General features: G+C 53.3%; 1 protein-coding gene across 4 annotated transcripts in view; it reads right to left on the minus strand.

The window, feature by feature from the left end:
• TMEM184B (transmembrane protein 184B) overlaps nucleotides 1–15,235 on the minus strand; it is a 42,323-nt gene that overhangs the window by 7,707 nt on the left and 19,381 nt on the right. For all 4 annotated transcript variants that reach the window (XM_037006969.2, XM_073213872.1, XM_073213871.1 and 1 more), the window contains 4 exons: nucleotides 11,092–11,341; nucleotides 9,724–9,889; nucleotides 2,074–2,164; nucleotides 1,500–1,575 (listed from right to left, as the gene is read on the minus strand). In XM_037006969.2, the coding sequence (XP_036862864.1) occupies nucleotides 1,500–1,575; nucleotides 2,074–2,164; nucleotides 9,724–9,889; nucleotides 11,092–11,283 (525 nt within the window). In that variant the 5' untranslated portion in view covers nucleotides 11,284–11,341. The remainder of the gene's footprint in view (nucleotides 1–1,499; nucleotides 1,576–2,073; nucleotides 2,165–9,723; nucleotides 9,890–11,091; nucleotides 11,342–15,235) is intronic.

Below are 15,235 nucleotides of genomic sequence, written 5' to 3' on the forward strand. Positions count from 1 at the left end.
TGTAAACATGCTCCAGGTCCCAGAGCTCTGATCTCTCATCCAGACCTTCCAGTCAGGACAGGGTGGCTGACCTGAGATCCTCTACTTCTAACAAGCTCTCCAGGCGATTCAGACACTGGGCACTGGCCTGGATTTCTCGGGTCCTTTCTCTGCCAAGCAGCAGGGCCCTCGCTCCAGGGAAAGGGTTGCAGAGGCTTCCTTTGTTCTCACTTATACCACCTCCCTCTGCCACCGCCAGGAACAGCGGCAGAACCTCCAAGCCCACTGGGCTGAGGAGTCATTTATAAAAAGGCTGCAAGCTAGTGATCATGGGATCAAAACTTTGTATACAATATAACCATCAAAGACAGCTGGTGAGTCACAGCTGGGCCCAGGGCGGCCAGGCCCACTGGTAAACAATGGCTCTGAGAGGCCCCACCCACCCTGAACCCAGGACTGTTTTAACTCCTTCCCTGCAGGCCTAGTGGCGAGATACTGAATTTATGAATGTCCTAGGGAGACCAGGAGGCAGAAGCGGGGCCAGGTTTATCCAGGTAACTGCTCCGTCATAGAGATGTGGCTGTGGCTGCGCCCTGCACTGAAGGGAGCAGAAAGGCCGGCCCTCCAGCAGTCACAGTGAGGACAGGGGTTCCATTTCCCGTCGGGACTACTCCTGGTGAGGCTGGCCCCTGCGGAGCTGCGGAGGAGGCTAAGCTGAGGTCACACACGCTGGGTGTGGCTCAGACTCTCCCTCCCTGAACCAGAGACAGTGGGCTCCAGGCCAGCAAGATGCTGAACACTTCATATCATTACCATTCCTGTTCCTGAAACCAACCCTTGAGACAATCATACCCATGTTACAGAAGAGGAAACTAAGGCTCAGAGAGAGGTTATGTAACTTATCCAAGGTCACATAGAGAAGCTGGAACTCAGATGGTCAGAACCCAGGCCCACGTACTTGACTGCACCACACTGCCTCCACGCATCACTCTAGACCATGGGGAAAGCAGCTGGGGAACCGGAAGCTGCTGGATTGACTGCCAACTGAGAAAAGGCGGATGAGACCAGAGACTGCCCAGGCCTGCTCTGTCATATGTCTTTCATGCAGAAACCCTCCTGGCCTCTGGCCACACCTGATGGGTTTTCAAACTGAGACTCTAGAACCCCCATGCACATTCTCTGCTCTGACACACACCCAAACTTGGTCCATGAGCACAAGAGTCTGGGCCCACCCTGCCCAGAGCTACATCAGACACTCCCAGGACGCCTATTGCAGCCCCTCCAGGAACACCCTGCTAACATGTGTGCACCCTAACAGCTTGGGGAGTGGGTGCTGGGGCTTGGGGTGCTTCGCAGGTGGGGCCAGGGCGGCCGGCAGCTGCATCCTTGCGGGCCCAAGCCTGCCTTTGCCACTCCATCAGCCAGGGGCAGCACAGCCTCGGCAGCTGCTGCCCCAGGCACAGACCCAGGCTCCCGGTCCCTGACCTGCAACTTTTGACTGGCAGTTGCGGGGCACACACCTGCTTGCAGAACCGCAGGAACCCAATGGAGTAAGTCTTTCCCCAGAGGCAGCACGTGCCATACACACAGCTGGACCTGGAAGAGACAGTGGAGATGGGGTGGGTGAGCAGAGAGCCAGGACTCAGGCAGAGTGGGGCTGGGGAGGGCCACTCTCCCTCACAGCCAGGGGTCCAGGAGAGTGGGCCGGGATGGGGCACAGACCCGGGCAGCCTTTCAGCCGAGGCCAGGCACAGGGAGAGACATGGGCAAGCATCGGCCCATGCGGTGGGTTATGAGGGAGCAGGGCTGCACCAGCCTTGGGTAACAAATAAACTTGAAAAGCAGTGAATGTAAAAACTGCAAGGTAGAGAAACAGGCAAACAGAAAAGGACAGGAAGAGGAGGAGGAGAAAGAGGCAGAGAGACCCTCCCAAGAGTCCCAGTGAAGGGCCTCACTCAGGAAGTAGGGAAGGCATGGCAGGTCAAGGTCATGGGCAGGGAGGGTCTGTGTCCAGCTGCCGCGGGGACAGCTCCAAGAAGGCCAGGCCCAGGAAAGTGGCTGGTGCAGGAGGCTTCAGGGAGACTTCATACTTACTCTATGGGCTTTCCTCTGATCTCGGACATGATGGAACTTTCTCCCCCGAGGTATTCATAACACAGGCTCAGGAAATTATAGATGACCAAGGCTGCAAACAGTGTCCAGAGAAAACCACTCAGATCAGAAGGGTGGGGAAACAGACGGTGGGATTCTGAACAGCAACGGAGTGAGAGCCACAGTCACAGGTGCCACAGCGGGGGCCTCCAGGACACAAGAACCACACGGCAAGTATTCCATTTGTAACCAAATTCAGACACAGCTAAATCCTGTGTCCAGGGATGCATGCATACACTGCTAGTCAGAGAAGCAAGGAAGTGATTACCACAAAATTCAGGACTGTGTGGGGAGGCTGAGGGGTTGGGGGGACCAGGATGGGCACACAGGGCCCCTAGGGAGCTGGCAGTGTGCATATAATGGGGTTCAATGGATATTGGCTTTAGAATTATATATTAGTTGTATGCACTTTTCTCTTTGATGTTATGGATCACAATTTCACACAAAACAGAACAAGATACTCTCTAGACGGATCTCAGGAGATTCTGAGAGCAGGACCTGAGACCATTCTAGAACTTTTAGGGGAACTTGGCATTCAGGGCACTATAAGGCATCACAAAGCACACGAGGGTGCCCAGGATACAGCATGACTGCCTCGGGGTGCTGGGCCACTCATTGTGAATCAGGAGGCAGCTCGATGTCACCATAAACAGTTTGCCAAGGAACCGAAAGCACAGAAGTACGTTGTAAATGCTATAAATACAGCGGTCATCCGTGTGCTGGTCAGAAGATTTCTGCTGGGTCAGCCAGAAGAAGGCTGCTGCCTACCATGTTGCCGGGAGCCAGCAGCAGAGAGTGTGGGAGAGAGAGAGGGGTGCAGCGGAGGACCCCACAGAGGCAGGGAGCAGGGGAACCAGAGGGGCATCCAGGCAGGGAGTCAGGCCCATGAGAGAACCACATGGGGTCAGGGGACAGGAAAGCCAAGGGAGGTGCCAGTGGCCTTGCAGTCAGAGGGCTCCTCACTGGTCCCGCCATCCCCCTGCGGCATGAAGGCCTTGGGGTCCCCTGGTGCTGCCCCTTGTCTCACACTCAAGGTCTTGCAGCAGGTGCCCGGGTCCTTGCCTGCCCCGCACACCCCCTGCCCGCGCACCTGACGCACCTCCTCCTCACGGCGTCGCGCCCTCCTTTTGCTTTTGCCACTGCTGACCTCACCACCTGGGGGCTTTTCCCTCAGCACCCCTGGCCCGCCATGCACAGCTTCCCACCCAGTACTAGGATGACCAGCTGGTCTTGCAGGACCATGGCCCTTAAGGGTTCCTGGTGCTTCTCAGAGCATGGGCACAATGCTTGGCACCCACAAATGTTTGCTCTGAACTGGAGCACCTAAGATCCTGGTGACAGAGTTTTAGACAAAAGTTGGCTTTCAGCAATTTGGAAAGGAATATATTTGGGCTGCTTTATGCCAACTCACAGTTGCTGTGACCTAATAAGGAGGACTCCCATCTCCAGCTGGGCTGGGGGACGCCCTATGTAAACATGACCCACAGCACCTACCAAACCATGCTGTGACTGTCCCTCTATAGACATAAAAGAGAGCGTTTGCAATGTGGATCTGCTGCCAGTTAGCTGTGAGCTGTGAGCTCCTCATCCGTCAAAAGGGGATAACAGGAGTTCCTACCTTGACAGTGGTTTTACATACAAACATATATAAATATATATATATATATTAGGTGGTGGAGCCATCTAGTTCTGCATTCAACTGGTCAGAATTGTCAAATTTCATCCATCTCTCTCAGTTCAAGATTCTTGACCTTTTTAAACAGTGGTTTGGGGCCAGCCAGTCTGTAAAATACCAATTTGGGGACGATTTCCTTTAAAGAATCATTAGTAGGGTAATAATGCATTCTCAGTGAAGGCAGACAAGACAGAATCTCCTCAGGATGACTCAACCAGCCCGCACCAGGACCCACTGACCATTGGGACTAGCCCATCCCCTCCTAGGATAGCACAGAGCCATACAAAACGCCACACCCAACACCCCAGCAAGGCTGCTTAAAATGGACAACTCCACACATACCCCAGGAACAAACACGACGATGTTTGCTCTGGCCCTAGTCATAAGAAGCACAAAAAGGCTGGGCTGGAAATGAGGAGCCGGGTTCTTAGCCAGCAGGCTTGCTGTCTGACCACTCTGCTGACCACAGTTGCAGTCCATCCCCAGAGAGGCCCCAGAGACACAAGATGACTATGCCTCCCTAAATACTCAGAGTGTGCCAGGCTCTATGCTAGGCCTTGGGGACACCTAAGTGAGCAGGGGACCCAGAGACCAGGCCCTCCAGGCTAGAGGGGAGCACCCAAACATCACGGAAGGGATGGCCCACCTCTCTACCCCATCCAAACAATCAGGTACCTAGAACTCTGCTCTACCCTAGATACCAAATCTTAAATGAACTAGAAACAAATGTACATAATCAGGACCAAAAGACCAGATAGAGATGAAATGGGGACCATACTGGAACTTGAGGCCTGGAGAGAAGACATTAGGGGTTACTCTCTTTGTATAAGGGACGGCAACCTTGTCCAGAGGGTCAGACAGGACCCACTTGGTCCCAGGGGCAGATCCTAGGACTTCAGCTTAATATAAGAAATAATTTTTAACAGGCAGTTTTCAGAGGTGGAAGGCAGTGAGCTCCCTGCCAGTGGAAGCATGCAACTGGGGGCTGGGGAGCCTCTTGGCATACATTATGAAGGGGTTCCAAGCAGCTGAGACTTTATAGGTCCCCTCCCATCTTGAGACGTGACTTTCTTTCCTCACTGGCAGCTTCTCTAACCTGAGCTGCCTCGACAGGAAGCTCTATTCCCAGAGGCTGTTCTCCACCCAGCCCTGACCACTGACCAGGCATCCCCTCTTAAAGGAAAGCTGCCCCAGCACAGCCCCCAGAGCCCCGGGGGCCCTAGAGAGAATCCGCTAAGAAATGTACTCAGGCACCTCTGCCAGCAACTCCCAAGCCAGGAGTCCTCCCAAGCTGCCCACTACAGGCAAGACAGGCCATCTGTGGTTCATTCCATACATACAGTACTCGCTGGGCCCCCACTGTGTGCCACACACAGTGTGAGGAACCTCAGAGGCCCTGAGCACACCTGGCTATTCGGAGCTCGCCTGCTCTGCACACCTTCAGCCTAAGGCTGGCCTCTGTATGCAGAACTTTTTTGCTCCACAGAAACACTTTCATTATCTGGAAAGATCTGGGCATTCTAATTTCAGGTAATTCACGGATGAGCCTGGAAAACTTAATTTTGACCACTATGGACAGGAGTCTTCTCAGCTCGGTAAATAGGAGCCTCAGAACATTCTTTCTCTGGTTTTCAGTGACTGGCGACCATTAATGACAGTAAGGACAGTGTGCTACAGCTGTGGTGGGCAGGGTTCACCTGGTGCCTGCCCACATTGCTGCATAGCAATGGCAGAGGACACATCCATATCCTATCACCCACTTGGGAGGCCTAGCAGTTTTAAGCTTCATTCTCAAATATATGAAGTAGCCAAGGGACACTAGACATTGGAGGAGAGCTTCTAACACAAAAGTCAAAGACTAAAGCAATCAAACAGATGAAAGGTACCCTGGAGACAGAGATAATGCAGGAAATAGAAGAAAACTGTAATTAGCATCCCCAGAGAGAGAAAAGGATACTCTGTCCAACACCATGCACAAGTGGCTATTAAAAACAAAAAAACAAATAAACCAGGGAAGAGCTCCTAACATTTTACAACATGACAAAGGAAATAGAGCTTTTAATTAAAAAGCTCAAAGGTGAAGATTAAGAGGAAAAAAAAAAAAAGCCCCTGGAAAACAGAACAAAAAAGAGCTGGAAAATTATAAAGAAAATTTGAGGCTCAATCTAGAAGCATATCCTATTAACAGGAATTCCAGAAAGGGAGAATAAAGTAGAAAAGAAGAACTTATCAAAGAAACATACAAGAAAAGTTCCCAGAACCTTAGGACATGAGTTTCCACTCTGACAGGGCCTACCAGGTACCCCACACAATGAATATCCCACCTTTGGTGAGACTTCAGAACACTGGGGATAAAGGCAAGATGGCACAAGCCTCTACACAAGGGCAAAGAGCAGGATGCCTGCCGGCATTAAGGGTCAGAGTCAGCAGACCTTCTAAGAGCAACAATGGAAGCTGAGTGACAGTGGAAAACATGCCCTCAAAATTCAAAGTGAGAGTATTTCCAACTTAGAATTGAATTCCCATCAAATACCAATCAAATAGGACAATATGTAAAGATATTTTCAGATCATTTTCACATTTCAAAAAAAACCCAGAATTCTCATGTAGCCCTTTTCTTGGGAAGCTTATGGAATATGTACTCCAACCAAAAAAAGAACAAATCATGAACAAGGAAAAAACAGCATCCTGAGAACAGGTGTTCAGCACAGAAGAGGCGACCAGGTTTCCCGGATGACGGTGATGTAAAGACCCAGGACTACAGCTGAGCAGGGAAGGGCCTGGAGGCAAGCAGCCCAGACCAGCGGAAGGGCAGGGCTCCGGGAGGAAAAACCACCATGGGAAAAGCCAGGGCAAAGAGATTACTGATTTGTCTGACCGCACTGGGAGAAGGGATTCTCTTTTTATTCCGTTGAGGTATCTGGGAATAAATTGATAGATACACAGAAAACAGCAAACCGAGAGGCAAAACAAGTAGGAACCAGAGGAAAAACATAAAGTTGTACTGGGAAATGTATCAGGCTCAGCTTTGAGCAATATTTATAGGCATGAATAGTGCAAACACTGAATACAGACTTCGAAAAACTGACACCATCACACTAAGATGAAGGAAATAAAACTCAGGGTGCGGGTGCAGGGCTAAGGCAAGATGCCTACACCAAAGCCTTCTACAGCAGGGAGTCACCCTGTACCACCACCTGACACTGAAGTCAAGGAACCATAGGATAAGCATGTTTTTAGGTTATTCTAGAAAAAAAAAAGTTCAGAGTTCAAAGTGCAGTGACCTTGGGAGTGTGGGGCAGTTTTGTGTCTCAACCATATGCACCTATTACATTAATAACAGCAAAGTTTTAGTTGTTATATTTTTGTTTAAAAAAAAAAAGTGTCTGCACATGCCCAGCAGAGAGCCCAGCTCTGAGCTAGTGTAGGTTGGGGGCAGCCCGATCTGAAGTAGGAGCGCCCCCCGTGGCCTACTCCCATTCCCTTTCTGCCCCCTTCTGGGTCTTTGGACACTGAAGAGGAAGGGTGGGAGGGGGAATGAATGGGGGGCGCTTTCTGAATTTTAAGAGACACACACCATCACCAGCTCTGCAGGGGCAGCTCTGGTGGGCAGCTGCAGCACTTGCAGATAAAAGGCAACAGGAGAGGGTCCGACACCGAGCAGCAGCGTGGGAAAGGGCGAGTCAAAGGCCAGGACCACAGACTTGGACACTAGAAGCAGTCAACCTGGGGCAGCCCAGACTTCACACCAGCTGCGGTGCTGTCCACAAGCTCCCTGGAAAGGCCGGCCAAGGGGATACCAGTGTTGCTTGGAGACGGGCTTGACAGGACAGCAGACTCCTAGCAGGACCTTTATACTGGGACGCTGGGACAGGCGGGGTCTGAACAAAGAGGTTTCTGGAGTAGGCAGACCCCGTCAACCATCTGCGAACAACTCAGGGCATGGAGTGGGACAGTGCAGAGGCTCCCCTGGCAGAGTCCCCTTCTGCCAGGTGCCCCAGCCTTCAGGGCCCAGCAGAAAAGGGAGGCTACACTTGTCTCTCAGCCACACAGGAGAGGGCCTCTGCTTTAGTGAGGAGCACCTTTGCTTCTGAAGGAAGCAGTGGGCACAGGTTGCTGCTGGGCACCATGTGAGGCTGGCAGCTGAACGGAAGAAGATTCTCAGCTCCCCATGCCCAAGCCCCACCTTTGCCCCTCCTCAGGCACTCTGACGTTTCCCTGGACTCTGCTGCTTCTAGGAACATCATGCACTGGAGCCCCAGTTATGCCAGGAGCAGGTGCCACTGGCCTCAGTGTTCTTATCTGGCAAAGCCAGGCAGGGCCACTAGATGGAATTCAATGAGGCCCAACGTAGGCAAATGCAGGGCCAGGTGTTTGATAATCCATTCGAAAAACATGGGTGGGATGAGTACCTCCCCGTGCCTGGCACCGTCATCTTGGGCTCTCCGCCTGCCCTGCGCTTGCTGAGCTGGAGTCCACTGAGGGAGGCGGCAGATCTGGCACATATGCTATCATTTTGTGCTTAACTGCAAACCGCGCTGAGGCCATGAGGATGGTGACAGGGTGCTGGGAGCGACGGGGAGGGATTTTCTAAGGAGACATTGGTGTCAAGATGAGGGAAGAGGGGAGGGGCCGGCCAGAGAAGAGCTTTCCAGGCGCTGGGGAAATGCCTGGTGTGCCCAGGCCGGAAAGGAGGCTACAGCAGCTGGACGGGTGGGGGGTGCAGAGTGCTCCCCTCAGGCGCCTGCACTTCCTCACCAATTACAAAGGCATTTCCTGTGCCCTGTGAGTCTTCAGGGATACACAGCTTCAAAGTAGGACAGGAAGAGAGACCCCAGCTTCTCGGGGGATAAGCGCACATGGAGCCCAAGGCCAAGGGCAAAGCCCCTAAGGGTCAGGGAAGCAGACAACTGGTCATGGTAAAGCTGTCCAGATTCAGCATAAGGAAAATCTGCTCACACTACTCAAAACCAGCAGTGCAGGTACAGGGAGGAAATGGAACCACCAGACCATGGGAGGAGGGTGGGCATCAGAGCAGGGATCTTGAATTCAAGATCCCCTCTCCAATCCTGTCATGTCCTTGTACATCAACAGTAAAAAAGAAAATCTGGGTTTCTCTGTACGGTCTGCAAGGCTCTGCATATCCCCACCCTGCCTCCCAGTGCGATCCCTTGCAGCGGCTGGTCTCTCTGGCTGGGGCTGGGCCCTAGCATGGTCCCCACCATGCATGCTGGCATCCCTCTCCTGCCCTGCACGTTAGCTCTCCTCTCTGCCCAGGCTGGGTGCTCATCCGTGGCACTTGTCTGACAGATGTTGCCTATTTCTTTAAGCCTCTGCTCCCTGCCTTCCCCAGGCCAGCGCCACTGGGCCCCGGTGAGAGAGCATCCCAGTCTCCTCGTGGTTACTGTCTGGCAGCACAGACTCCTGGAGAGCAGGCAGGCTTTCTTCTTTATAGCCTGGCACCCACCCAGCAGAGGGCCTGGCTTATGCCTGGAGCTCAGTACTGGAGTGGGGGCATCTACACCACCCACGAGATGGGAGGCCCAAGAGGCAGCAAGTTGGGACAAAGCTCTCAGAAATAAGACACGTGGGAGAGAAACCCCACACTGCCACCACCTTGCCACGGACCCGTGGACAAATCCTTGACTGTCTATACCAGGGTTTTCTGTCTACCAATGGGCCACTCATTTGCTGCCCACATCCCCATTCAGAGATGCCAGAACTGAGAAATGAGACACAGGTGGAGGGTCCCCTGCGTCCAGGAATCTGTGAAGGTGTTTGGGAGCCACGTGGCCAAGTGCATCTGAAGGGGAGACTGGGACCACATGTGCTGTTAGGGGAGCCAACAGAAACCTGGAGTGGGGAAAGGTGCAGCACCTGGCAGCTCCCCACCCCCATGCCCCACCGGCCATCCTCACCCTCGTAGCAGTCACGCACGGTGCCAAAGTACACGTAGTACTGGTCATTGGTGAAGAAGAGGAGGCTGAGCCACGAGTCGAAGGCGTAGATGGGCACGATGAAGAGGATGCGGACGATGTAGCGCTGCTCGTTGGGGCAGCTGTAGCAGCGCAGGTGCATGTAGATCTGGGGGCAGAGCAGGCAGGCTCAGCAGAGGGCCGGCTGCCATGCAGCGGGCTCCCGCCCCTCTGCTCCACAGGAGGAGCAGCACGCCCAGTGGACGCGGCGAGCTCTGCATCTAACTCTGACACCCACGAATCTGGGACCCAGTTGCTCAACCCTGAGCCCCAGCATCCTCCTCAGTAAAACCTGATGATGAGACTAAGGGATGCAGACAGTCTGCAGGGCACATGTGGTGGCGCCCAGGCCAGCCCCCCAGATGGGCGCTGAGACCATGCCCAAGGACAGAGTCAAGGACAGATGGGGAATCCACAGTTCTAACAAGCTCCTGGGGACCCACATGCACAACCAGCTTTGGGAACCTCCGGCATGCAGCACAGGGGAGGCCTTCAATCATTTGGGCCCCACCCCACTTTCCTAAAAGCCTGGTCCCTGGGGTTTTAGAGCAGCAGTGCATCCGAGTGGGTGCCCACCCCGCCCCATCCCTTAACTGACTTCTGGCATGGAGGGCAGGGCAGATGGGACCCTTCTACAGCAGGTGGGAGCACTTCCTGTGAGTGGCTGCACTGATGTCCTCATCCTGTGTCTCATTTTCCCATCTGCTAAACAGAGGCTGTACTGCCTGCCTCACTGGGAAGTTGGGAGAATGAAATGTTTTTAGAAAGCAGGGGAAAAAATAAAAGCTACACACAAATGCCAAGAACTGCTGTAGCCCTGATCCTCAGTCCTGGCAGCCCAAGCCTCTCATCCCAGCTCTCGTGACTTCACACTTGGCCCAATCGAGCCCTGGGCTCGGGAGGAAGAGTACAAAACATTCCCCATCTGCTATGAGGCAACAGCTTTGGAAACAATCGGGTCTGGGAGAGATGGGGAACACAGGGCAGCAGGCGAGATGCGGGGACCCATACAAGCTCAGCCTCCCCTCTTCTCTGGGCAACCTTCAGACCTTCCTTGGGTGGCCAAGGCACGTCTCAACCTGTGCCAGCCTCCTCTGGGATGCAAGTGCAGGCGGACAAGAGACTCGGCATCTATCCCAGCTCGTATGTGACAAGACGAGTTCTCCCCGACCTTCCCTCTCTGGGTCTCAATTTTTTTATTGCAAAGGGATGACTGACATCCACATGCTCCCGTACAGCTCCCAGGCCCCCCTGGAGCTTAGGCTGCACATGTGAGGGCCTTCAGGCTCTGGGTCTAACTGGCCTGGGTACCTGGTGGCAGGTGATAAGAAGGGCCGTCCAAACAAAGAAACCAGAGATGGCCTGCGCGGCAGTTGTCATCAGGAACACAGGCTGCTCCATGGCAGTGGGGCTGCCCTCAGGGGTCACAGCGGCGCTGGGTGAGGCTGCTGCAGTCGTGGGCGACACTGGATCCGGGGCCAGTGCGGCCCCCCTCACCGTCATGGTGCCGGGCAGCAGGTGGCTCCCTGAGAGAAACCCTTGGAATAACCGACAAGCTGGCCTAGAGAAAGAAAACTGCAATTTTAGTCTTCTTCCAGGGCAAGTGGCAACGCTGAAAAAAATCTTCCAGGTTTCTACATTCACCTTCAGATGTAACCAGACTGACCACATGTGACCCTGGCCCCAGCCATCATGCTGGTCCCACCTGCTACCGGGTCTCCCCTGGATGAAGGAAACAGGCTCCTGACCAGTGTCCCTGCTTCTGTCTTTGCCCGTTGTCCAGTCCTCACACAAATGTTAGACAGACCCGGTCCCTCCTCAGCTTAAAACTCTCCAACAGTGCCCATCCCCTTTGAAGTATAAGCCGCTCTCCTTACAATGGCCCACAAGACTGCCCCATGGGTTCTCCAGGGCTTGCTTATCTCACCTCCTACAATTCCCACCCCAGGTTGCCACTCCAGCCACTCCTGCTGCTGCTCCCTGAACATGCCAAGCCTACTCCTGCTGCAGGGCCTTTGCACTGGCTTTCTCTGCCCTAACCACCTGCTCAGACACAGCAACACCACTCCCACCCCAGGTGCTCCTGACCCCTTTGCCTTATTTTCTCCAGAACATGTAATACCATCTGACTCCCTCTGACAAACTGTATATTGACTCACATGCTTGTTAACTGTCTGCCTCCTTCACCAGTACACAAGCTCCCTGAGGGCAGGGGCTCTGCCCTGCTCACAACTGCATCTTCAGCACTTGGAACAGTGCTGGGTACACGGCAGGTGTTCGGTAAATACCTGCTGCACCCACACACCTTTACACTTCCCAATCTAACAATCTGCCTTCTCAAAGGAGAGCGCACCTTTCCTTTGATATTCCTCCCCAGTTTCCCTAACAGCTGACACCCTTTCCTCACCATCCAGCTGAACTATATTATGGAGACTTTGTGGCCTCTCTCCACCTTGCATGCCTTCGAACCATTCATCTTTTGATCTGACTCATGCATCACTCTTCCTAAAAGCCTGCCATGCACTTTCTCCCATCAGATACTTCTATCCATTTTACATACCTCTGTTGTATGTAACATGCAGTTCTGTCACTTGCTCACATGCTTATCCTAGGACTGTCTACCCCTAAGGCAAGATCACATTTCCGTCTTGAATCCCTGGCACCAAACTCAACCAAGGCCATTTACAACATTTACTTTATTATTTACTGATTCTCATTCCTTATTTCAAACAAAATTTGAGGTATGTCACAGAAAAGCAAAGAATTGAGTTGAGGAAATTAGCACAAAGGAAGATTCCAGGTGGGAAAATGGGGTTGGGAGCATGTCAGGCACAGGATGGCACCCCAGCATCCAGTCCGGTTAACCCCAGGTGGGCTCTCGAGTCAGCCCCACACTTCCTAGCGGCAGCTTCAGTACCTGTGGTAACAAACTAATGACTTCACATTGAAAAGTAACCCAGACGTTGCCCAAGGGAGAGCTGCTGTCAGGGTCCTCGCACATTTGCAAATGGGGACCGATGCCAGTTGGAGGCTAGAACCACTTTCAAAGGTTGGCCGCTCCTGTACCCATGGACATTTGAGCCCCACAGCCATGACAGGTGTCCCTTTCAGTGCGCCACCTTTGACAGGCTGATCAGTGACATCCTGGGGTGGCCAAGCCCCCTGCAGCAGCCTAGGAGCAATTTGACTGACCAGACGGACATCGGACTGCAAAGCAGATGGCCTGGAGCAGTGGAAGGAGCTCTGGCTGGAGCACAAGGCCCAGCGCCTCCACCAGCCAGCCCTGTATCCCCACACATTCACTAGGCCCCAACCTGACCATCTCGGTCTCAACCCTGAGGCAGCCCAGATGACAGCACAGAGCCCCTTCCAAGTCCAGCCAACTGCTCAGCCAGAACATACTGTCACCAACAGAGGTTTCCCTGGGCCTTCCCAGGGTGCACCTAGGCCACAGCCTGACCCTGGGGAAAGAGGTACTCCACCCTCTGTCTCCCCACACTCCCAGCTTTGCCCCTCCTATGGCTCCAGCATCCTCTGCCCCCACCTGCACCCTGTCTGCTCTTGGCTAGAAGCTTTTACCCTAGGAGGGCCCTATACATTTGTTTTCCTATAAAAACAAGTGATCTCTAACACCCGACCAAGAGATGAATCTAAATTAAAACTCAGAAGTGGAGAAGGCACCTATATAAAGAAAATCAAAAGTGGAGACGGTGTCTATATAAAGACCGGTGGCAAGCTTTGAAAGAGAAACAGTGACAAATGTAAGAATAGCTCCTGTAAGTATGGTTGCAAAATTAGAAACTGGTGCCAGAAACATTTCTTTACAAAGGAGATTTGGGTTGTAAATCATCTTTGTCTATCATCCCAAATTAAATGAATAAATACAGGGAATGGGGGCGGGAATGGTACCCAGAGGAAGTACAAATACTCTTAAATTTTTACCTTCTGAGAGAGTCAAAGGTGTGTCAAAGGCTGTTTCTGTTCTCCACTAAAGGCAGCAACGGAGCTCAGCCACTGGCCACAGGGAGGGGACACTGGTCAGCAGCACCACTTGGCACATGGAAACTGCACCAAGGCCCCGGCCCAGCTTGTTCCTGGGGCTTTGCTCATGCCCATTCAAATGGCCCTCTGTCAACCTGAGTGACGCTCACCACTCAGGATTCTCCCACATGCCTCATGCACGTCATTTAGTTGACAAGAAAGCCACTCAGAGAAGGTGCCCCCAAATCAGAGCCAGGACTCAAACCCTGGGCCTATTTGTCTCTCTTGCTGAGTGGGGGCCCCGCATGAGGCTGCCCCTCCCATTCCACAGCCTCCCTCCAGACACAGGTTGCCGCTGAAACTCCCGCTGCACAAAGGGGATGAAGGTCCTACACAGGGAGGGGAGACTGCCACAGGGCTGGGAATGCTTTTGCAGCCAGACCCACGCTTGCCACGTTTCTGCGCAGCCACCTGTGGTTTACAAACCATTTACCTTACTCTCAGACAGCCCTCATGGTTTACAAAACTATCTTCTCAAACAGCATTTCATGTTTTTTTCACAGCAACTTTGAAGTAAGTGAGCTGTATTATCTACATCCTAGAGATGAGGAAAATGGTGCGGAACGTGGGTTTTACAGCTCCCATAGCCTTCTGTAGCACCAAATGACTGGAGGGTTTTCATAATGTCCCCCCAAAATACTTGAAGCAATATTCTGACTCACAGAAGTATGGCCCCGGCACCCAAGAGGGACAAGTAATGGTGGCTCATCTAAGGCTGCTGATCCCGGACCTGGCAGCACACAACACTAGACCCTGCTGACTGTTCACTCTGTTTGCCGGTGGGGGTGGGCAGGGGGCCCCACCCAGTCACTCAGGGCAGGCACCCACCTGGGAAGATCTCATGCCTTCCCAGGTCCACAAGGGGGAAAGACGTTGGCCTGGCACACCCGGGACCTCAGAGGAGCAAGGCAGTGCCAGCTGGTGAAGCTGCTTTGCTCCCCTGGGGAAAGGGGCTCAGGGTAGGGCCTCCATGGCCCCCCTCTCCCAAGGCAGCCCATGCACCCTGATGCAGGGGGGGATGCACAGGATGGCACCCAGATGCTCTGGTGGGGCCCTTTTATTTTCTTAATGGTCCAAATGTTCAGCTTCTGCAGAGATGTGGCAGAGGGCCCTGAGGGAAGACACTGGGCCCGGATTTCCACGCCCTATCCTGAGGCTGCAGGATGCTGTGCTGGGCATGGGAAGACCCACTCACAGCTCCCCCACACCCCTGCTCTACGCAACCGTGGTAACCTGGAGGCCTTAGCCTGTTGCACTGCACGGAAGGTGCATGCCCAGCACTGAGAGCTGGACGCAGCGACAACTGCCTTGGCCAAGCCTGGGGAGAGGGTCAGGGAAGGCATCAAAATGTCAGAGACCATGGGGCAGATTGTGCCTTTGAGTAGCATGGCCGAGCTTCAGCTTTAAGTCACTG

The sequence above is a fragment of the Manis javanica genome, chromosome 10, assembly GCF_040802235.1.
Source record: "Manis javanica isolate MJ-LG chromosome 10, MJ_LKY, whole genome shotgun sequence".
Lineage (NCBI taxonomy): Eukaryota > Metazoa > Chordata > Mammalia > Pholidota > Manidae > Manis > Manis javanica.